Source organism: Leptodactylus fuscus, chromosome 4, assembly GCF_031893055.1.
Source record: "Leptodactylus fuscus isolate aLepFus1 chromosome 4, aLepFus1.hap2, whole genome shotgun sequence".
NCBI classification, from domain to species: domain Eukaryota; kingdom Metazoa; phylum Chordata; class Amphibia; order Anura; family Leptodactylidae; genus Leptodactylus; species Leptodactylus fuscus.
Window position 1 is genome coordinate 100,815,502 of NC_134268.1, and position 24,255 is coordinate 100,839,756.

The 24,255-nt window shown below is 41.9% G+C and overlaps 1 protein-coding gene across 1 annotated transcript in view; it reads right to left on the reverse strand.

Annotated features, from left to right (window-relative positions):
• The window catches only part of GPLD1 (glycosylphosphatidylinositol specific phospholipase D1), a 57,016-nt gene extending 33,650 nt beyond the window's left edge, over positions 1-23,366 (reverse strand). The window contains exons 1-11 of the mRNA XM_075270936.1: positions 23,279-23,366; positions 18,119-18,174; positions 16,999-17,077; positions 15,596-15,693; positions 15,362-15,472; positions 15,076-15,124; positions 12,747-12,801; positions 5,606-5,713; positions 5,495-5,522; positions 5,268-5,407; positions 4,858-4,923 (exon numbers count right to left, since the gene is read on the reverse strand). Of these exons, the coding sequence (XP_075127037.1) occupies positions 4,858-4,923; positions 5,268-5,407; positions 5,495-5,522; positions 5,606-5,713; positions 12,747-12,801; positions 15,076-15,124; positions 15,362-15,472; positions 15,596-15,693; positions 16,999-17,077; positions 18,119-18,174; positions 23,279-23,366 (878 nt within the window). The remainder of the gene's footprint in view (positions 1-4,857; positions 4,924-5,267; positions 5,408-5,494; positions 5,523-5,605; positions 5,714-12,746; positions 12,802-15,075; positions 15,125-15,361; positions 15,473-15,595; positions 15,694-16,998; positions 17,078-18,118; positions 18,175-23,278) is intronic.
• Positions 23,367-24,255: the final 889 nt, after the last annotated feature.

Here is a 24,255-nt window from a genome sequence, read left to right on the forward strand (position 1 = left end):
ACTCTGTCCCCTTCCAATGCACTCAGACCTACGCGGATCCGGAAGGCAGATTTCTGTTTCTCAAAAGCACCATAGCCTCTCAAACATACACACTAGCTAATCTATATGCCCCAAATCAGGGACAAGTTCCCTGGCTACTGAACACACTGAGAGAACTTGAGCTTTTTGCTACGGGCCCCATCATACTCGCGAGAGATTTAAATCTTACCCTTGAACCGTCCATAGACTCTTCTTCAGGTTCTTCCTCCACTCCTCAAAAAGCCTTAGGGAAGCTCTGTCAGAGTCTTGCCGATATGAAACTCATTGACATTTGGAGAACCCTCAATCCTACCACCAAGGATTACTCCTTTTTCTTGAATCCGAGACAATCGTATCAGCGATTAGACTACATCTTTCTATCTAAGGAACTGATCCCTTTGTCTAGCAAATCAAGGATCGAAACCATCACGGTTTCGGATCACGCCCCTGTCTGGGTAAAACTAACTTTTACACAACTCCCTAGGAAGGATTGGAACTGGAGACTAAATGAGGCACTACTCGACAGGACTGATGTAGTGTCTGAAATTAAGAAACAAATGGACATTTATTTTAGCTTCAATGCCAATGCAGACATTTGCCCTACAATAACTTGGGAGGCACACAAGGCGGTAATTAGAGGAGTCTTTATTTCGCTTGCATCAAATATTAAAAAAGAATCCCAAGCTGAACTAGACCGTACGCTTTCTGAGATCTCTAAAATAGAAAGGCTAAGAAAGACCTCCCAAAGGAATGCCAGGACCGCGGACTTGCGTTCCCTACGGGAGAAACTGAAGGACATGATCAATACGAGAACAGCCAAGCATTACCTACATTTTCAACATAGATTATATTCTCACAGTGACAAAGGAGGCAAACTCATGTCCTCCCTGATCAAACAAAAGAAATCAAAATGCTTCATATCTGAGATCAAAAACAGCCAGGGCTTAGTTCAAAAATCCACCAAAGATATCCAATTAGCTTTTCAGAAATTTTACTCAGACCTTTACAATCTGACCCCACACCGCTCAAAGGAAGAGACTCTATTTCACACTGACAACATTGACAAATTCCTGTCTTCCATAGACTTGCCCTCATTATCGGAGGAAAGCTCACTTACTCTCACTGACCCGATCTCACACGAGGAGATAAAACATGTTTTAAATAGTTTCCCAAAAGGGAAAAGTCCAGGGCCGGATGGCTTCCCATTGCAGTATTACAAAATCTTCCAGTCCACTCTATTGCCACACTTATCCCTCTCATGTAATGCTCTGATGTCAGGAAAAACCCTGCCCAAGCAAGCTCAGGAGGCCCACATAACGGTCTTACCTAAGGAAGGGAAAGATCCCCTGTTCTGTGGGAGCTACAGACCAATATCATTACTTAATGTGGACCTTAAGATCTGGTCAAAAATATTGGCATTTCGGCTCAAAAACCTCATCCCACAACTTCTACACACTGATCAAGCAGGGTTCGTCCTAGGAAGAGAAGGGAAGGATAATACACACCGTCTCCTACATGCCATATCTCACGCTCGAAAAACTAAATCTGACCTGGTACTCTTAGGTGTCGATGCCGAAAAGGCTTTCGATAGAGTGGACTGGCTCTTCATGAGGAAAATATTGCAAAAATTTAATATCCCATCTACATTCATATCGGCAGTCTTCTCCCTCTATGACACTCCATATGCAAAAATTAAGATAAATGGCACCCTCTCCCCACCCTTCCATATATCCAACGGTACACGTCAGGGCTGCCCCTTGTCCCCTTCCTTGTTCATACTCACCTTAGAACCACTCCTACAGGCTGTGAGATCTCATCCGGATATTCACGGTTTACAGTTGGTAGACACACTCTTCGAACAGCAGCGTTTGCGGATGACGTTCTCTTTTTAGTCTCGAACCCTGAATTGGGCCTCCCCACCATTATGAATCTACTCCGATCATATGGAGAAGTATCTGGCTATAAAGCCAACCTAGATAAATCGGAGGTATTAAACATTACACTTCCTCGCTCTAGAGTAGTTCAACTAGCCAGCTCTACCCCTTTTAAATGGACCTCTAGTAAACTTAAATACCTTGGTGTTCAACTTACGGCAGATACGGAAAAGCTCTATGAGGAAAATTTTCTCCCTTTATTGGCTGATATAAGAAAAATGCTACTGTCATATCAAGGGATGCCTTTTTCCTGGTTCGGCAGACGGAATCTGCTGCAAATGTATGCGCTCCCAAAACTCCTCTATAGGTTGCATATGCTCCCAATCAGACTCCCCCCTGCGTTCTTTAGTTCCATTAAAAAGTTGTTCTCTTCCTTCCTTTGGAGGGGAAAACATCCTAGACTCCCCTCCTCACTCCTCATGAGAAAGAAACAAGCGGGAGGGATAGGTCTACCAAATGTAACGAATTACTACAAGGCGATTCAACTTAAATGTTGGCTCGACCTTACTTCCACCAACCCAAACAACATCATAGCGGATCTAGCATTCACCACCTTTGGACACTCTGCAATTGTTGAGTTGTGGCTATATGGCCTCCCGGGGCATCGCTCCAAAAATATTCATCTCCTCCTTTTAGGGGCTTGCGAGGTTTGGAAAGACATGAGACATTCGCTTTCACCGTACCCTTCTCCTCTTCTCCCACTTGGTGTCCTCCCGGAATTCCTGGGAAAATCACATGAGGCCCACCCATCATTATGGAGACAACTCTTCTCCAATAGATTACTAGAGGTACTGGCCTTGAATCATAGGTTTGATCCCCAGAGCTTCTACTCTTTGTTACCCCACACTGACGATCTCACGTTTTTGCAGAAACTCCACCTTGATGGAGTGATCCGGAGTGCATTGGAGTTAGGAGAGGTTAGGACGGCCTTAACCACCTTCGAACGTTCCACCTTGGCACAACATAAACAGTTGTCGAACACTTCTTATGTACTCTCGACTCACGTAGCTCCCCTGCGTATCCAGAGGCCCGCCTTCCTGTCCGCATGGGAAAGAGAGTTAGACATCACTCTTACTGATGAGGAAGTCCAACAAATTCTCTCTCACTCCCATGGCTTTTCCCCGTGTGTAAGACTTCAAGAGAATCATTACAAATTATTGACCAGGTGGTATCGCACTCCTCAATGGCTTTTCACCCACAATCTCTCTGATAGTGAAGTTTGTTGGAGATGCAAGGTTCACGAAGGTTCCCTCTCCCACATTTGGTGGTTTTGCCCTAAGGTTCAAACGTTTTGGAGTGAGGTTCAGGATCTTTTAAGAAGGCTCTCATCCCCCTCTTTTGAACTCACTCCTGCTATGGTTCTCCTCTCGTTACCTTCACCAACTTACAAACCGTCTAAATCGAATCTATTGTCAATTCTGCTGCTTGCAGCGAACTCATTAATCCCCTTAAAATGGCTCTCCCCTGATCCCCCTACAAAATCTGAGTGGATTACGAAAGTTTATCAGATCTGCCGCTTTGAGGAACTTTCCAGTTGGTATAACAGAACTCACGGGAGATTTGAAAAAATTTGGTCTCCCTGGAAAAATCTCACGTTCTGATCGCAACAATTGCAATTTACAATATATCCTGTCAATCCCTCCCTCGTCCTCGCCTCACCCCCTTCTTTCCCTTAACCCTCCTCCCCTCTCCCCCCTTCTCTGCTCTCCTTTCCCCCCCCATTCCTCCCCCTCCATCCCTCTCCTTTCCTCCCTTCACCCCCCCCATTCAACAAAATTCACCTTCTTCCCTCACTACCTATCTTCCTCCTCTCTCTCCATCTCTTTCCCCTTCCACCCCCCCTCCCCCCCCTTTTTCTTCTGCCCTCCATTCTCACTCTTCACATCTGCTTTCTTGGAAATCTCTATCACTTCCTCTTCTTTCTCTATTTCTCCCTTTCGTCCCTTTCTTCCCTTTCTCCCTCTCTCTTTATTTACTTTACTCTATTTACTTTTCTACCCTAGAGCGCATGACGGTACCTTCTGTTGTGCAACCCACTACCATTTCTCCTCCACCTGCTCATAGAAATATCCGTTTTTAGAGGATCATTATGGAAACAGCATCCCTCCTACCTATTGGCTATGCTGTAGACTTGCTTTATCACAGTTCAGAACTACCACTCCCCTCCAGTATTAAGGAGAGGGTTTGAAACACTGTGATGATGATTGATTTGATAAGATGCCTCAATTTACGCTCTTATTGTTTACATATGTATGCATATATTGGTTACTTGTTACCTGTTACTCTCCCTGGTTTCCAGGGTATGAATCCTGTCACCTCCATTTAACTCCTATGTTTTCTAGTTATTCACTCTTTGTACTTGAACCTTTGTTACCTTATTTCATTTTCAATAAAAATATTATAAATAAAAAAAAAAATGTATTATGGTCCATTGTGCCTTGTTACCTCAGGGGCATTATTTATAGTGTGGGGATCACAACAAGGGTGCATTATAGTGTGTGGGGTCTACAAGAGGGACAATACAGTGTGTAGGGCCAGCAAAGAGGACATTATACTGAGAGATGCCACAAGGGGGATATTGTACTGTGTGGGGGACACTGGGGAGACATTAAACTTTGTGGGGACCACAAGGGGGCACGATACTGTATGGGGGTATTAATGTGGGATGAGAAGTCCCTCTGACAATTTGCGGGAATAGAGGTAATGACTAAAACAGGCAAGGGTGCCTACATTACACTGAAGGGAGCAGGATAGGGGAAATGAAAGTTTAACTTTCCACCTCCCGACTCCGTAAGAAGTCATTCGCATATTTAATAAAAGTTCTTCTATATTGACTGCAGCATTGGCACATTATAAAGACACCATAGGTGGCCTTGTGAACTAATAACAATAATAATCTACTTACAGATTGAAGTCTGTTTTCTGTACATCGCACTGTATGAAGATAGGATTCGTGGGCATGTAGCAGTCACTAAATGAAATATACAAGATAATTACTAACTTTCTAAGCTTTATTCTTTAATCACCTGACTATCTATATTGAATACTATACTCCATTTATGGAAATTAACCAAATAATATGAAATATCCATGAAAAAAAACTAGAATTAAAACAGTATTCCAGCCAAAACATTTATAAATGATTCCTAGGACAATGAATACCAGTTCACCAACCATATAAGATAGGTTATTTCAGTGTGGTACAAAAACAGCCCAGCTGGTGCTATGGAGTGGCCACAACCGATCTAACATTTATCACCTATCTTCATGGTTGGAATACCCAAGAAATAACCCAGTATAAAATGTATAACATACCTTGTACCATTGTCTAGCAGAAAGCTCATTACATTAAATATGTTTGTAGACCAAGCAGCCATATCATCCATGCCACCAAGAAAATATTCATGAAATCTTTCCACTAGGAAGGGCGATTTTCTAGCATATGTAGGGTAAAGCTGACAAATCATTAAAAACAATACATGAAATAACCAACTTTATTTTCCTTTTATTATATTTATAATATTCTTAAAAAATGTAAGTACCTTGGAAACAGCCATGTATTCACCATATCTTAAGAAGAAAGCAAAAAACTATTTAAAAAAATGAACATTGATTTACAGGTTTCTTTCTGACTATGACATTTCTATACTCACAGTTCAAGAAAAAGTAAATATGTGCAGTCAATGATTACGCTCTTTGTTATCACCGTTTTGTTATAAAGCTCTTGATATATGTTAAGAAGGTCCTTTACTGGTATATACCTAGAGAAGAACAAACAGCAGTGAGACATTAGTGAGTCCAGTAATCTTCAATCTTTTAGATTGCTTAAGAGAGATTGTGTAACTGGCAGTGGATCATAGACCACCTTTGGGTCCATTCACACGGAGTAAGTAGTGCTGAATCTCAGTGCTAAAAAAAAGCTTCCCGTTGACTTCAATGGGTTCCATTTTGTGCTAGCAGAATTTCAGTTCTGCTAACAGAAAAAGGAACCCATTGAAGTCAATGGGAGGCTTTTTTTCCAGCACTGAAATTCAGCACCAAATTCAGCGCCATTTTCCTCCATGTGAATGGACCCTAACAGGTTTGGCTTGGGGCCACCACTAAGGGTGTTGTCCTAGAAGACTCTCCAGCTTTCACTCTAACTCCCTACAGAAATCTGGACTTCAATGCGAGGAGTCCGCCAGGCAATTACCTCATGTGGTGGTTTGGTAGCAGCTGACCAGGCGGGTCAGGACTGTGGTGCAGTGCTGCACAGAAACAGATAAAAAAAGCTAAGTGTGAACAATGGCTAAAAACAGGATAAAACATGCAGATCTCAGAAGTTGGATCTAAAAAATAATACAGAACAGGTATCAGGTAAGGCCTCCATTTGAGTACTGGGACCTACCTTTTGGGTCCCGGGAAATGCGGTTTTGACCGCACACCGTTATCAGGGTGTATAGGAATTTCATTTCTAGTCCAGGCAGGGATTAAAGAGAGTCTCCTGATGAGTTACATTAGGGTAATGAAACGCGTTGAGACGCTAGTACTGCCAGGAGTGTAGTGATACCAGGCTCACTCTATTTTCTTTATATGTTACTATTCAATGGTATATAATCTGCTATTGAACCCACCTCTGCTTGCTGTCTGAATTCTCCCTTCAATCATCTGCTGTAATATTCAATGGTATATAATCTGCTATTGAACCCACCTCTGCTTGCTGTCTGAATTCTCCCTTCAATCATCTGCTGTAATATTCAATGGTATATAATCCTGTATTTCACCTCTGCATGATTACTGAACTATATCCTAGCATTTCATCCAGGCTGTATATTTTTTGCACTTCCATGTCTTCTTATCTGCACTAGTGTCAGTCTTTTGATCCTCACTGATTTTATTGCTGTTTCTGGCCAAGTGTTTACTTGGATCCACATTGCCAGTCTCCTCATGTGTCACAGTTTGTAGATTAATTAGTTAACAACTTAAATTAGTGCTAGTCTGAAGCTGTGCTTTCCTATATAAGTAGATATAGCTTATGGGGTGCATCTCATATGCGGGGGCATCTCATCTGCAGCATGCATCTTAACCAAATTGCATCTTAACCAAATTGCAGATTAACCAAAGTGCACTTAAACAGGGCACAAAACAGGCTAACCATGGCAGAACACCAGGTAAATTTCAACCTAAAACAACAAGTTTTACCACATGGTATCCTGTAGCTGCACTGTCTCTTAATATCTTAGCCATTGTCTTCCTGCAGATCTCTCCTCCATCTCTACCACCAGTATACACCATCCATGTCAGTCCCTCTCTTCTTCCCTCTCCCATGTACAGCTCTCACACACTTTTCACACTCTGTAATCACCCCTTTACTTCTTTTAGCAGTGACACCAAACAGAAGCGCCCACATAAATCACTAACCCACCTTCTGTCTCTGTCCATTCTGCTCCTCCTAGCTGCTGGGGACATCTCTCCTAACCCCGGCCCTCCTTCCTTCACTAACTCCTCTCCCTGCACACATAGAAGGTCTACAAACCTCATCAATATTTACCGTGTTCCTTCCCCTCATCTCTCCCCTGTCTCTTTTAACTGCTCTCTCTGGAACGCCCGCTCAGTGTGTAACAAACTAGAATATATTAATGACTTATTCCTTAGTAAATCCCTCGGCCTGCTCGCCCTTACTGAAACTTGGATCCAGCAGGCAGACACGGCCTCCCCTGCTGCTCTGTGTCTTGGTGGCCTACAATTCGCACACACCTCTAGGCCTGATAATAGGCAGGGTGGTGGGGTAGGATTACTGCTGTCACCGCAGTGCATTTTTCAGTCCATTCCCCCGGTCCCCTCACTCACATTCTCCTCATTTGAAGTCCATGCTATCAGACTTTTCCGTCCACTCTCCTTACGTGTAGCCGTGATCTACCGTCCACCTGGCTCACCCTACAAATTTTTGGACCACTTTGCTTCTTGGCTTCCCCACTTCTTATCCAGTGAAATTCCTACCCTTATTATGGGTGACTTTAACATCCCTATTGCCCCCCCTCACTCCCCGGCTGCCTCACAGTTTCTCTCATTAACCACTTCTCTTGGTCTCTCACAATGTTCTTCTTCCGCCACACATGTACATGGGAACACGATTGATCTAGTCTTCCATCGACTCCTCACAGTTTCTAAATTTACTAACTCTTCTCTGCCGCTCTCTGACCACAATCTTCTGTCTCTCACCATCAGTGCTCTCTCCCCTTCACAAGACGCCCCTACCCATCACACATAAAGGAACTTGCGTGCTATTGACACCCAGCACCTCTCAGATACTCTACAGTCCTCTCTGTCCCCCATCTCCTCAATCTCCTGTCCCAATCTGGCCACCAGTCACTATAATGAAACCCTCAAAAATGCATTGGATGAGGTTGCTCCCCCCTCCACTCGTAAAGTCCCACATAGGAGGCAGCAACCCTGGCACACGCCACAGACACGATTTCTCCAGCGATGCTCTAGGTGTGCCGAACGTCTCTGGAGAAAATCACGCTCACCTGCAGATTTCCTCCACTTCAAGTTTATGCTTAAAACATATAGTTCTGCCCTTCACCTCGCCAAACAAGACTATTTCACCGCCCTCATCTCTTCTCTCTCCAGCAACCCTAAAAGGCTTTTTGAAACCTTTCACTCCTTACTCACACCCAAGGTACAGACGCCATTCACAGACCTTAGTGCTGATGACCTGGCCATGTATTTCCATGATAAAATTGATAAGATCCGTCAGGAAATTACTGCCCAAGCCCCAGGTGGCATTGACTCCCACACCTACGATAGTACTGATCCCCTCACCAGCCGCACCTCAGACTGTCCATTCTCATCTTTTGAACCTGTTACAGAAGAGGAAGTCTCCCAGCTACTTTCTTCATCTCGCCCCACAACCTGCAGTAGTGACCCCTTCCCCTCACACCTTCTCCAAGCTCTGTCCCCTGCTGTCACTACTTACCTTACTAAAATATTTAACCTCTCTCTCTCTTCTGGAATCTTCCCATCCTCCTTCAAGCATGCTGTTATAACCCCGCTACTGAAAAAACCCTCCCTGGACCCATCCTGTGCTGCTAACTATCGACCCGTCTCTAACCTCCCCTTCATCTCTAAACTTTTGGAACACCTGGTTTATTCTCGGTTAATCCGTTATCTCTCTGCTAACTCTCTGCTTGACCCCTTACAATCTGGTTTCCGCGCTCTGCACTCTACTGAAACAGCTCTCACAAAAGTCTCTAATGATCTACTAAAGGCTAAATCCAATGGTGACTTCTCTCTTCTTATTCTTCTGGACCTCTCTGCAGCTTTTGACACTGTTGACCATCAACTTCTCCTCACTATGCTCCGCTCAGTCGGCCTCATGGACACTGCGCTCTCCTGGTTCTCCTCTTATCTCTCAGACCGCACTTTCAGTGTATCATTCACGGGCTCTGTTTCCTCCCCTCTTTCCCTTGCTGTTGGGGTTCCTCAGGGCTCGGTCCTCGGCCCCCTGCTCTTTTCTCTCTACACAGCCCCCATTGGACAAACCATCACCAGATTTGGCTTCAGGTACCATCTTTATGCTGATGACACCCAATTATACACATCTTCCCGTGACATCACCCCTGCACTCATACAGAACACCAGTGACTGTCTCTAATATCATGTCCTCGCTCTATCTGAAACTAAATCTCTCTAAGACTGAACTACTACTGTTTCCACCATCTAACAGATCTGTCCCTGATATATCCATTGTAGTCTCAGGCCTTACTATAACTCCTAGGCAGCAGGCCCGCTGCCTCGGGGTCATATTTGACGCAGACCTTTCCTTCACCCCTCATATTGAATCACTCGCACGTTCATGTCACCTCCACCTCAAAAACATCTCCAGAATACGTCCTTTCCTTACCAGAGATACACTAAAGACACTTATTGTCTCTCTGATTCATTCTCGCCTTGACTACTGTAACTCCTTACTAATCGGTCTTCCCCTCACTAAACTCTCCCCTCTACAATCTATTCTGAATGCAGCGGCCAGGCTCATCTATCAGGCTAGACGCTACAGCGATGCCTCGGGTCTGTGCCAGTCGCTACATTGGCTGCCTATTCATTATAGAATAAAATATAAAGTTATCACTCTCATCCACAAAGCTCTCCATAATGCCGCACCTCCATACATCTCCTCCCTCATCTCTGTCTACCGCCCAACCCGTGTTCTCCGCTCACTCAATGACCTAACACTTACATCCTCTATTATCAGAACCTCCCACGCTCATATACAAGACTTCTCCCGAGCTGCACCACTTCTCTGGAATGCTCTACCCCGAACAATAAGATTAACTCCCAACTTCTACAGTTTCAAACGCAAACTAAAGACACATCTTTTCAGACAAGCCTATCACAATTCCTAATGCTAACCCTTCCGTTCTTGATGCCTTTTCAGCCTAACATAGTTGTCCAAGCTCTATCCACATGTTAAAGGACACGACTAGTGACGGCTCACAAAGTTTTGTTTGTGTAATGACTGTAACCTCTATTACAAAATTGTCTGAACACTGTATAAGCAATGCTGCCCCTGCTACCTCTTGTGTCACCCCCTCTACCTCATAGATTGTAAGCTCTTTTGAGCAGGGCCCTCAGCCCCATTGTGTGAAATGACGTTCTTTGTTATGTATGTCTGTATCTGAACCCTATAAATTGTACAGTGCTGGCGCTATATAAATAAAATGTATTATTATTATTATTATTATCGCTGTGTTTTACATCTTAGCCACCAGCCCCTTAGTGTGTTGGAAATCCCTTGATTAGATCTGCCATTCAGACAGCGCAATCTACATCTGCAGCTAGCGATATCCATACCAGGGACCACTATATATTTAATTTTGGGCAGCTATTGGGGTTTGCAATAGACGGTCACTGACTTCACTGCTCTAGGCACAGCTGAATTTAAACTAACTGGCAATTGGTGCTTGTGCAATCCATAGGGAGAAATACCAACTATATTGAATTGGATACATATTTGTATTCCTCATACACAGTAGGCAACAACTGTGGCTACATTATTGCCTTTTAAAACATCATAACTGTGGAATGCTCTGTATGTCAGTATACTATTGACCAGGGGCTATGCAATGTATTAACATTGGGTGGATTACTTCCAGTGATTAGTTTTCATTGGAGGCTAACAGCTGTCAACTTTTTAAAGTGTTCTTACTTTTAAATATATTTAATAAAGGTTATTTTTTATCTTTTTTCTTTTGGGGGGCACCTATTTTTGTATTCAAGTGCTGAATCTCAGTGCTAAAAAAAAAGCCTCCCATTGACTTCAATGGGTTCCATTTTGTGCTAGCAGAATTTCAGTTCTGCTAACAGAAAAAGGAACCCATTGAAGTCAATGGGAGGCTTTTTTTCCAGCACTGAAATTCAGCACCAAATTCAGCGCCATTTTCCTCCATGTGAATGGACCCTAACAGGTTTGGCTTGGGGCCACCACTAAGGGTGTTGTCCTAGAAGACTCTCCAGCTTTCACTCTAACTCCCTACAGAAATCTGGACTTCAATGCGAGGAGTCCGCCAGGCAATTACCTCATGTGGTGGTTTGGTAGCAGCTGACCAGGCGGGTCAGGACTGTGGTGCAGTGCTCCACAGAAACAGATAAAAAAAGCTAAGTGTGAACAATGGCTAAAAACAGGATAAAACATGCAGATCTCAGAAGCTGGATCTAAAAAATAATACAGAACAGGTATCAGGTAAGGCCACAGGTAGCAGAGGTATTGCAGAAGGTGCAAGGCCATAGGAAGAAGACTTATTGAAGAAGGCACAAGGCCACAGACAGCAGAAGTAACAGAAGCCACATGCCAACAGAAACAGGCAACAAAAGTCAGATGAACAAGGAACAGGTAACAGAAACCATAGGTGAACAAGTAACAGGTGATAGAAGCCATAGACCAGCAAGGAAGAGGTAACAGAAGCCATAGGTCAACAAAAGCAAATATGCCTGACATTGATTTCCATTTAAAGAGAATCTATCATTGCTCAAACACATTTTTAATATAAGCCATGTTAGAATTGCCTTTGTAAAGGCTATTCTATTCCTATCTTTATTTATCTTCTATTCACCGGCTTTTTTGAAAAATTCAGTTTCATGCCCATATGCGAATCATGCTCAGGGAGCACAAGAGACGTTCCCCCTGTGCTCTGAGCACATTCTTATCATCCCCTGTACATCGACTCCAGTAATTGTTATTCACGCCCCCGACATGTTCTGCTCTTCCTCTTCGCTGCATAACCAGCCAACACTGTGTTCATCAAGGTCGAAGTCCCTCACATGCGCTGTCAGCTCTGACATTTTGGGTTTGGGCAGAGCTATCAGTGCGTCAGCGCCACCAGCCATATTTATAGAATAAAGATGGCTGCTGGAGCATGTGTTGTCGACTCTGCCCAAATCCGAAGCTGCAGAGCCAACAGGGCATGCATGGGATTTCAATCCCACTGAAGACAGCATCGGGGAAGAAGAGCGCCATGACGTCTCAGGGGGTGTGCAGAAATGGCACAGGAGGCAGCATTCGATCTCTGATGAAGCTGTGATTGGAACACAAGGGGAATGCTCCTCTTCTCCCGGTGCATCATTTCTACATATCATAAAAGTTATTTATTTTAAAAACGGCACCGTTTGGGACTAAAATGGCCTTTCTAAAGACTATTCTGACGTTCCCTTAGTTTAAAATGCATATCGCCAATGATAGACTCCCTTTAACACATTCTCTGGGCAGGACAGGGGATGAAGACATAATGCATTTTATTTTATAATGTTGCTCACCATTTTTTCTCTAAATAATCAAAGTTAAGTTCATATTGACTAAGCACATCACCACCTGCCAGGCAAAAAATACAGAGAAGTATTGACAATTTGGGGGTAAATTAAGAACAATCAGATCTGTACAGGTCAAAATCTATATCATGCAAATCTGTACAGGAGATGGATGGTTTCACTCTATATATGATACATAATAGTCTTATCAATAGTCTTAAAAATGAGATAAGGATAACACCTTACCATTCTGCATCATAAAATTATGTTATGCCGAGTGTACAGTTATAGTTACAATGTATTGCAGCACAGACCAAAAGTCTGGACACACCTTCTCATTCAGTTTTCTGTATTTTCATGACTATGAAACTTATAGATTCACACTGAAGACATCAAAACTATGAATTAACACATGTGGAATTATATACTTAACAAAAAAGTGTGAAACACCTGAAAATATGTCTTAGATTCTAGGTTCTTCAAAGTAGCCACCCTTTGCTTTGATTGCTGCTTTGCACACTCTTGGCATTCCCTTGATGAGCTTCAAGAGGTAGTCACTGGAAATGGTTTTCACTTCACAGGTGTGCCCTTTCAGGTTTAATAAGTTGGGATTTCTTGCCTTATAAATGGGGTTGGGGCCATCAGTTGTGTTGTGCAGAAGTCAGGTGGATACACAGCTGATAGTCCTACTGAATAGACTGTTAGAATTTGAATTATGGCAAGAAAAAAGCAGCTAAGTAAAGAAAAACAAGTGGCCATCATTACTTTAAGAAATGCAGGTCAGTCAGTCCGAAAAACTGGGAAAACTTTGAAAGTGTCCCCAAGTGCAGTTGCAAAAACCATCAAGTGCTACAAAGAAACTGGCTCACATGAGGACTGCCCCAGGAAAGGAAGACCAAGAGTCACCTCTGCTGTGGAGGATAAGTTCATCCGAGTCACCAGACTCAGAAATCGCAGGTTAACAGCAGCTCAGATTAGAGACCAGGTCAATGCTACACAGAGTTCTAGCAGAAGACACATCTCTACAACAACTGTTAGGAGGAGACATTGTGTAGAAGGCCTTCATGGTAAAATAGCTGCTAGAAAACCACAGCTAAGGACAGGCAACAAGCAGAAGAGAGTTGTTTTCTGCTAAAGAACACAAGGAATGGACATTAGACCAGTGGAAATCTGTGCTTTGGTCTGATGAGTCCAAATTTCAAATCTTTGGTTTCAACCACCGTGTCTTTGTGCGACGAAGAAAAGGTGAACAAAAATGACTGAAGGAGGAGGTGTGATAGTGTGGGGGTGCTTTGCTGGTGACACTGTTGGGGATTTATTCAAAATTGAAGGCATACTGAACCAATATGGCTACTACAGCATCTTGCAGCGGCATGTTATTCCATCTGATTTGCGTTTAGTTGGACCATCATTTATTTTTCAACAGGACAATGACCCCAAACACACCTCCAGGCTGTGTAAGGGCTATTTGACCAAGGAGAGTGATGGGGTGCTACAACAGATGACCTGGCCTCCACAGTCACCAGACATGAACCCAATCGAGATGGTTTGGGGTGAGCAGGAGTGAAGGCAAAAGGGCCAACAAGTGCTAAGCATCTCTGGGAACTCCTTCAAGACTGTTGAAAGACCATTTCAGGTGACTACCTCTTGAAGCTCATCAAGAGAATGCCAAGAGTGTGCAAAGAAGTAATCAAAGCTAAAGGTAGCTACTTTGAAGAACCTAGAATATAAGACATATTTTCAGTTGTTTCACACTTTTTTGTTAAGTATATAATTCCACATGTGTTAATTCATAGTTTTGATGTCTTCAGTGTGAAGCTACAATTTTCATAGTCATGAAAATACAGAAAACTCTTTGAATGAGAAAGTGTGACCAAACTTTTGTACTGTACTGTCTGTACTGTATATACATATACAGATCAATGTGCAGATTAATCTTTTTTCATCACCTCACCACCCCTCAAAAAATAGCAATAAAAACTACAACTTGCCCCACAGAGCCCTGACAAAGGCTTAAAAACACTTAAAACAAAAACGAAAAGACTTTAAAAAAAAAAAAAAAAAAGTTTTATTTAGCAAAAGAAGTGAAACATAATAAAACCAATATAAATATGGTATCACCGTAATAGTAATGACCCACCGGAGAAAGTTGATGTGTCATTTGTAATGTAGAGTGAACACCATAAAAACGAAATGCAAAAAATAATGATAGAATTGTAGTTTTTTTCAAACAAAGCCCCCAAAACGTTAATAATAGCTATTCAAAACATTGTATGTACCCCAAAATTGTGTCAAAAAAAAGAACAACTAATTTAATTTGTAATAAACTCTGAATTACCGAAATCAGCAGCATGATGTGCTTCAGCATATGAACCATGAAAATCAATCTGGGGGAAAAATGGCAATAAAGAATATCAAATTATAATAGACAATGCTTGACACAGGAAATGGGAATAAAATAGTGGATAAATATTATTTACAAGACACTTATCAGTGAAAAAAGTCATTGAATGTAGTCATTAAGTATCTCTTTTCAGCACTGATGTATTTACTGTACGTTACCTCTTACATAATGTTAGTAGAAGAGCTAAAGCAAAATTACTATTGCATTTCTGAATACTTACTTCCGCCATAGCTCTTATGAAACCTTGGTCGATTCCCAAACTGTGCCAGCTCACATCTGCTACCATATGGGAGGCTATACCGAATAGGAAGGCCACCAGTTTCTGAGTTTCCTGTGTTATAGAGAAGCTATGTATAAGTAAGATTATCCTAATGTTGGCCTATGGTCGCACAGCATAGAAGATATGACGATATGTCAGACAAATGCTAAAAACAATTATATAGTTGAGTAATACCTCATCCCAGGGTAGTGGATATGTTCTTCTTATGTATTTCACACTTGTTTCCAAGAATGGAGTCCAATGCGTGTCTTCTGCCACATCATGATATTGCCCTAGATACCACAGGGAACACTTTCTCTATATTTAAACTTATGTTGTTGTACATAATTACTTTTGTAACATTTCTTTTTCTTTTTAATGTCCTTTAACCATTTACACCAACATCAGTCCTTTGCATTATTTAGTAGGCACCATTCCACAGATTCTGGGGACACTTGGGATTTATTTATTTATTTATTTATTTATTTTTACCCCAACCATTCCTGAGTAAACAGTACACTTAATGCTCTCTACTGTCAGGGTGGAGCAAGCAAGGGGGAGTGATTCAGAGCTTGTGTATGTGATATGTGTAAGTGTTACGATTGGCAGGTTATATTAAAAAAATAAACTATAACCTGCGGAGCCCACTGGGCTCTGAACCGCAGAGCACCCTGTTGTGAACAAAGCCCGACAGTTAATGTCACTGCCGGGCAACTACACCATCTGGGTATAACAGAAACTAAATATATAAGTTCTCTGCTGGACAGAGCAGCCGCAACTGAATACAAAAGTCTTGCAGTTAACCCACTGCAAGACAAACACAAAGTACTAACTATGACTGTGTGCTCCCAGTAGCTTACTGAGCTGCACCCACTTCAGCCCCCTGCTGTTGCAGCACAGCCAGGAAGCTGACAGTCTGTGTGAACTGTGTCCTAAACTATAGCTTCAATTGTCCTAACTAATAGCTACAATTTCCGGAAGGGAGAGCCACTTCCACAAACATATAAGACATATAACAGTGCTGGGCCACACACTGAGCAGCAGCACATATGACATTGAGATTTGAGGCTAGCTAGGTGGGAGTTCCCTGGGCAATTCTAGGGCAACAATTCTAACAAAAGCCCTACCTAGCTAAGACAGCTCACTGCCAAACAAATGACTTGCACTGACGTGCAGAAAATGCAATTGTGGTTTGAGGCTAGAACCCCAGGCATCCAAACCAGCCTCCTTAAATGGAGGGAAAGCGGGACTGATCAGCCAGCCCAACTACTCAAGCCAGATGCCGATAGGCTGACACCAGTGTCAGTCAGCAGACCAACCACGCCCATCAGCTGCAAGTGGATTAACTCCATGCACGCTGGACTGAACAGTTACAGCGGAACAGGCTACGACCCTGATACCAAGGCCGCACCTGCCGCACAGTACTAACAGTAAGTCATTCCTAAACTTCACCTTTACGTTGTACTCCAATGGGCATATTCCAGTTTGTGTTTGTTTCATAGAGCCCTGACTGTAATGTCGGCAACCAAAACAAAATCATGTTATGGTAAATGCCACCCTTACTGTCACCATTATTCAGATACATTTCATATACTCACCATTCCAGCACAGATCCTGATAGAAGGTGTCAGGATAAACACTACCAGCTTGGAAAGCATCAGGATGTTTCTGTAATAACTAGTAAACATTGTAGAACAGAAATTGCAAAAATTATTTTACAAAGATATATAGTCATATTAACGTAAATACTTGCATATATTTCATAGTAGGCTATGGCTCTGATAACATCTGTGTCCTGGCCTATTTATAATGGAAGCCATGACAAGGTATCAAATCTTATAATAGAAGCCATGACACAGTGCCAGATGAGATTTTACCATACATCCTAAACATGTGCTTGCCATAATGACTACTTAAAAGAAATCAAAATCTATCATGTTTCAGTAGAAGCTTAAAAAATAAGAAAGTATGGCCAGCTCCACCTCATTTGTTCTGCATAGGTTTACATAAGTATGTATTTTGAATGTCACATTTAAGATATTGATGGAGAATGATAAAACTATAAACTAATAAAAATGTTTTTAATTTTTTTATTTTATTTATATAACACCAACATATTCTGTAGCATATCAAACAATAGGAGCGAGGACACTGAATACAAGAGAGAAAGAAATGAGAAAAGAAAAGAGTAGAAAGGATAGCTTCGGATAAGAAATGTTAGCTTAGGTGTGATCAGGTTGTGTGATAATTCTGTCTAAAAACATGTTTGAAGCGGCCTAGTTGGTATTGAACTGGTAGAGCATTCCAGAGCACTGGTGCAACTCGAGAAAAGTCTTGGAGATAGAGTGGGATGTTTGGATAACAGAGGATACAAGTCTAAGGTCATTGGCAGAATGGAGAGGACGGTTAGGGCAGTAGAGTGTAATGAAGGAGGAGATGAAGAGGGGTGCAGCACTATGAAGGGATTAGTGGGTGTGATAAATTTATACTGTATTCTGTGGTGAATGAGCAACAAGTGCAGTGACTGGCACAAGGTAGATGCATCTGTGTACCGGTTTAACAGAAAAATGAGTCTGGCGTCTGTATTCAGGACAGATTGTAGAAGGAGAACCTCGTAAATTGTACTGATATCTGATGATTTTGAGAAGAGAAAGTGGGCATGACACAGACATATCAATTGCTTACAAACTATAATTCAGTAACAAGTCGTAACTGTACCTCTCTGTAATTTACTTTCGCATTATTTTCAATAAAATACTCCAGACCTCTGTGTGCTGTTAAGAAAAAAAAAATCAGTTAATGTACATAGAGTAACAAGAGTAGTAAAGGACCAACACTTGGGCCAAAAGTTCTCCAGTAATTTCACTGAGAGGAACTGGAAAGTAGATCTCGCATATTAAATTTAAGACAGGAGAGATCAAAATCTAAACATAACAAACACTATTAAAATATAACTTTTAATAATCCCATAAAAAGGCCAAAAAACCTTAATCCCAAAATTTCATAGTATCACAATTAATTACATACTTCCCAATTGTCCCGGATTCAGTGAGACAGTCCTGGATTACGGGTGCTGGTCAACAGGAGGTATGTCCTAGATTCAACTCATCTGCGTCCAGAGCAGATGCAAAAGAGTTCAATACAGTGGTGAAGCAGGAGCAGACAGCCTTTGCCTCACCACTGTGCACCCTATGTGGGCCGGCTCCAGGAGCTGTAGGTGCAATGTGATGACGTCATTCACATCGCGCCTGCAACTCCCATAAGGGAGCAAAGAGAGGTGCGTATCATTGCTTTTTATCTTAAACTTTGGCAGATGAAGACGGACATCAAACTGTGGGGGCAGATGGAGGGGAACAATAAACTGGGGGCGGGCATATGAGGGGACACTAAACTGGGGGCATATGAAGGGGGACATTAACCTTTGGGGGCAAATAGAGGAGTACATTAAACTTTGGGAACAGATAGAGGAGGACATTAAACTGTGGGGGCAGATAGAGGCAGCATTAAACTGTGGGGGCAGATGGAGGGGAATATTAAACAGGGGGCAAGTAGAGAGGGACATTATACAAGGGGCAACTGGAGGGGTCAATAAACTGAGGGCAAATGGAGGAGAAAATTAAACTGTTAATGCCCCCAGTTTAATGTCCTTTTCCAGCTTTCCCAGTTTAATATTCCCCTCTAGTTGCCCCCAGTTTAAACTGGGGCAACTGGACAGGGTCATTAAACTGTGGGTGCAGCAGGAGAGAGACTTTATACTGTTGGGTGAATTTAAGGAGAACATTATAATGTTGGGGCATATAATATTAGGGTGACTCAAGGAGCATTATACTGTACGAGGAGCACAAAGAGAAATGGATAGGAATGGGCAGGGTCGATTTACAGTATAAGTGGATTTTGGAGCTTCCCTGGTTAGTTCTCCATAACCCTATTTTTGGATTGGCCCAAGAGATAGTTGATGAAATGGGGACATCAGTGCTCTTCTCATTACATTGCTTTGCACACCTCAGATTGTGTCAGTGAGGTGATGGTCTTACCTGATTTTCTGTCTGATTTTCAGGATATGTTTGAACAAAAATCTGCTGAAGGGTTGCCCCCGCATAGACCTTACAATTGTCGAATTGGTCGCCTTCCTGATTCCAAATACCCCAAGGGAAGAATTTTAACCTTTCCACTCCAGAATGTGAGGCTATGCAGAAATATATTCAGGATAGTCTTCAGAAGGGAAATATCTGTCCCTCTAATTTCCCTATGGGAGTTGAGGGGGGGGGGTTTGTTTGGAAAAAAGATGGCGATTTACGGCCATGCATTGATTATCATGAGTTAAATAAGATTATGGTAAGAAATCAGTACCCTCTCCCTCTGATTCCTAATCTTGTAAATCAGATAGTGGGTGCACGCTGGTTCTATGAAATTGATCTCCATGGGGCCTACAATCTGATTCAGATCAGAGAGGGGGGTGAATGGAAGACTGCGTTTAACACCCCGGAGGGAGACTATGAATATTTGGTAATGACCTTAGTTGTGTAATGCACCAACAGTCTTTCAGCATTTGATCAATTATGTGTTTAGAGACGTATTGGCCGTTATGTGGTTGTATATTTGGACGACATCCAGATTTTCACTCCTGACTGGGCCACACATATTGAACATGTTAGAAGTGTTTTGTTACTATTGAGTCAAAACTGTCTCTTTGCCAAATTGTCCAAGTGCTTGTTTGGAGTTCAAAGGGTCACCTTCCTCAGTTATGTCATAACTTAAGGTCACGCCTATTAAAAATTGGGAACGGCCTTCCACTCTTAAAGCGCTGCAATGCTTTATGGGGTTTTCTAAATATTAACAAAAATTTATTAAAGATTTCTCTGTCGTAGCTAAGGCGTTGATGTATCTCACAAAAAATGTGCCAATCTGACCAATTGAACTCCTGAGGCTGTGCAAACATTTGAACAAGTAAAACAAAGTTTTGTTAAGGCCTCGATGTTAGTTCAACTGGACCTAGATTGCCCTTTTGTTGTTGAAGTTGATGCCTCAGAAGTAGGGGTGGGTGCCGCGTTGTCTCAGGGCCCAAAACCCTCACATGTCTACAATCTGTGGCCTTCTTTTCAAGTTAAATTCTCAACTTCGGAATGCAATTATGATACTGATAATCGTGGCCATAAAGTGGGCCTTTGAAGAGTGGAAGCATTTCCTTGAGGGGGTCAAACATCAGGTAATCGTAAATTACTGACCATAAGAATGTATTGTATTTGGACAATGCTAAGCGACTGTCTCCTAGACAAGCTTTCTGGGCGCTTTTCTTCACGCGTTTCAATTTTATCGTCATAATAGGAGCATGTAGCTAGTAGGAGGTAAACTCAATTTTTATTTTTTTTTTTTATTTTTTTTTTTTTGGGGGGGGAGCTCCTTTCTATAGTCCACCTCAGGCAGCAGAGAGGCTAGATTTACCCTTGATGAGCAGTGTTACTTTTCTGCCACACATAGGGCTTTGCAACTTTGGTCTCATCTGATCAGAGCACCTTCCATCACATGTTTCCTGTGTCTCCTATATGGCTTGTGGAATACTGTAAACAGCTTCTTATGTCTGTCTTTCAACAATGGTTTTCTACTTGCCACTCTTGCATAAAGGTTAGATTTGTGGAGTACACAACTTATAGTTGTCCTGTGGACAAATTCTCCCTAATGAACTGTGGAATTTAGCAGCTCCTCCAGAATGACCATGGGCCTCTTTGCTGCTTCTCTGACCAGTGCTTTCCTTGCATAGTCTGTCAGTTTATGTGCATGGCCATGTCTGGGTAGGTTTGCAGTAGTAGAGTAGTAGAATACTTTTTCCATTTTTGGATGATGGATTGAACAGTGCTCCTTGAGATGTTCAAAGCTTGGGAATTTATAACCTAACCATGCTTTAAAGTTCTCCACAACTTTATCTCTGACCTGTCTGGTGAGTTCCTTGGTCTTCATGATGCTGTTTGTTCATTAGTGTTCTCTAACAAACAACTGAGGCCTTCACAGAACAAGTGTATTTACACTAAGACTAAATTATACGCATCTGGACTCTATTAACTAATTAAGTGAATTCTGAATACAATTGTGTGCACTGGATTATAGGATTATCAGAGTACAGGGGGGCTGAATATTGTTGCACTTTACACCTTTCAGATTTCTATTTGATTTAAGTTATGAAAACCATGTATCATTTTCTGTTCCACTTCACAATTATGTCATATTTTGTGCTGTTCTATCACTTAAAATCTCAATAAAATTCATTGAAGTTTGTTGTTGTAAGGTGACAAAATGTGAAAAAGTTCAAGGGGTATTAATAATTTTGCAAGCCACTGTACAATAAACCACTTTACTTTATTGAAGTAAAAAAGTTTAGCAGTTTGCATTGCAGTTGTTTTTTTTTTGCAATGTGGGATAAGATTATATAAAGTCTCATTCCCTCTGCTGGGACTGAAAACATAACACGTGGCCTCTATCTAAATCAGTTTCCCTATGCCATTTTTCAATTTAAAAACATTTAAATGTTAAAGGTATTGTCCAGGATTTGGACAACTCACAGAGAAGCCTGGAGAAGATGAAACATAAAAAAAAACTTACCTGTCCCTAGTGCTCCAATGTCTGCCACCACTGTCCATTCAGGTGTGATTTCGAAGTTCGAAGTCCCTCACCGTATGTGACTGCTGAGGCCAATTACTGATGGCTGGAAAGGACCCAGTGATGTCATTCACATATGTCACTGGGTCCTTTACTATGGCTGCTGCGGTCATTGATTAGAATCAGCAGTCACGTATGGCATAGGACTTCCAGCAGAGAGTATGATTTTTATACATATAAGGGTCTGGGGTTGCTAGGTGGGGTGGCATAGACACACAAGTCAAGTTTCTTTTAGTCCAAAACAAAGGTGGAGTTTATTTTCACTCAAAAAGGTAGTTCAGCAACAAAAGGAAACAATACAAAAATATATACCTGCCTGGCTAGGCTCTAACTAAACATAGAATAGGTTACCTCAGCTAGAATAACAGAAATCCAAAATCCAGTATAATCATTCAGGACACAGCTCCAAAAATATGACCTCTCTGTTTGCTCTCCAGCCAAACTCTGCCAAAGACTGCTGCTGGAGCTGACTTTTTAAACCTCCTTGACGAGGAGACTCTCAACAGCTGAGTTGCTGCCGGAACATCCCCAAAGTGTGGACTGGAGGGGGGTGGAATGACAGGTCGCAATACCAACCTACCTGTCATTCCTAAAAATCCAGCCCAATACTGAGCATTTACCAAAATGCTCAGCAGACGAAAGTTGTCCACTGAGAACAAACATTTCTGGAGTTTTCTCATCTCACCCACGTGAGTAGTCTGGGTGAGATGTACACCCCCTCCATTACCTGACCAGCTATCGGCTTACTATAACTATATACATATATACATTTCATCTTCCTCTATGAGTTGTAAAGTGCCTGTACAGACATCCCCTTTAGGCTACGGACCCAAGTAGCGAGCCACAGCAAAGAAGCGCTGTGGAAAAAAATGCTGTGGAAACGCATCATGGTTTTTCTCGCGATGATTTTCACAGACAGTCCACGGAGTTTTCCTCTGCAGACTTTCTGCTTCTATTCTACCTATATGGAAACCACCAGCAATTTTGTACATATAATTGACATCCTGGTTTTTTTTTACAAAAATGTGAGCATTTTCAAAATCACAGCATTTCCACCACGGGTATTTTTTTACAATGTGTGGATCGGTTTAGCCAGAATCCCATCCACTTTGCAGCTACTGTAAAACGCAGCGGTTTTTACCAAATTGTGGTGCTTACGTTACATGGGGCCCCAGCCTAGATAGTAATCAGGTACAGACCAAGGTCAGAAGCAGACAGAGAACTTACCTATCTCTATATGTGCTGAAATACCACAAGGCTCACTCAGGTGTAAGTATATCGAGAGGACCATATATAATGCAGCGTAAAACGACATGCTTTCCAGGAGCTTTGTGACCCATATGAAGTGTAAAACAACTTGACAAGTTTTTTAAGAACAACCTTTGGAGTTTGCTGTCCTAGTACTGTGATATTGACACACAGGTTAAACTGTCACGTGTTATTTATTAGCATGTAACTGTAATAGAGAATCATGTAGACCACCAAGTGTAAAGTACCTTTAAAGTGTGTGGAGAGAGTATGTCAGTTGGCCAATTATTGTGAGACAGTACCAGGCACATTTTACTGTGATTTGCAGCAGTTTTGCTATGTGCTTTCAGGGGGGTTTTTTTGTTTGTTTTTTTTTTGGGGGGGGGGGTTATTCTATTTTACCTATACAAACAACAACACAAAAAAAATAGCGTTGCAGAACCTTAGTAAACTTTCCACAGTAATCGGCTATTTCTTCATATGAGAATATACTCTTACTCTATTTTCACACAAATGTTGTCATACGCTTTATTAACACCTGTCACACTGCTGTATTAATATTTTTCTATGTTTATGGGGGCTCCATAAAAACAGAATGTATTCACCCACTGTCGTCTGTATGTAGGCTTACTCTTAAATTGATTTATTTTTTTTTGTTATAAGTAAGTGCTTGCAGTTGATGACATTTGCATAATCCCACATTTTGATGAGAAGAGTCTGGAAAACAATAAGAAGGTCACCCTGTAATCAGAAAAGTGCTGCCAATAATCATTGGAACTCAATGTTGGATGAAAGATAGCAGTAGTGATTGCTTCTTCCCCATTCAACCTACTAGCCTGTGCATAGTAAAGTCAGTGCAGATTTGATAGGGAAATGTGGTAGGGCTCGTTCACATCTGCACCCGGCACTCCGTTATGCAGATTTCCGTTTCCTGCATAAAACAGAGCAGGAGACGG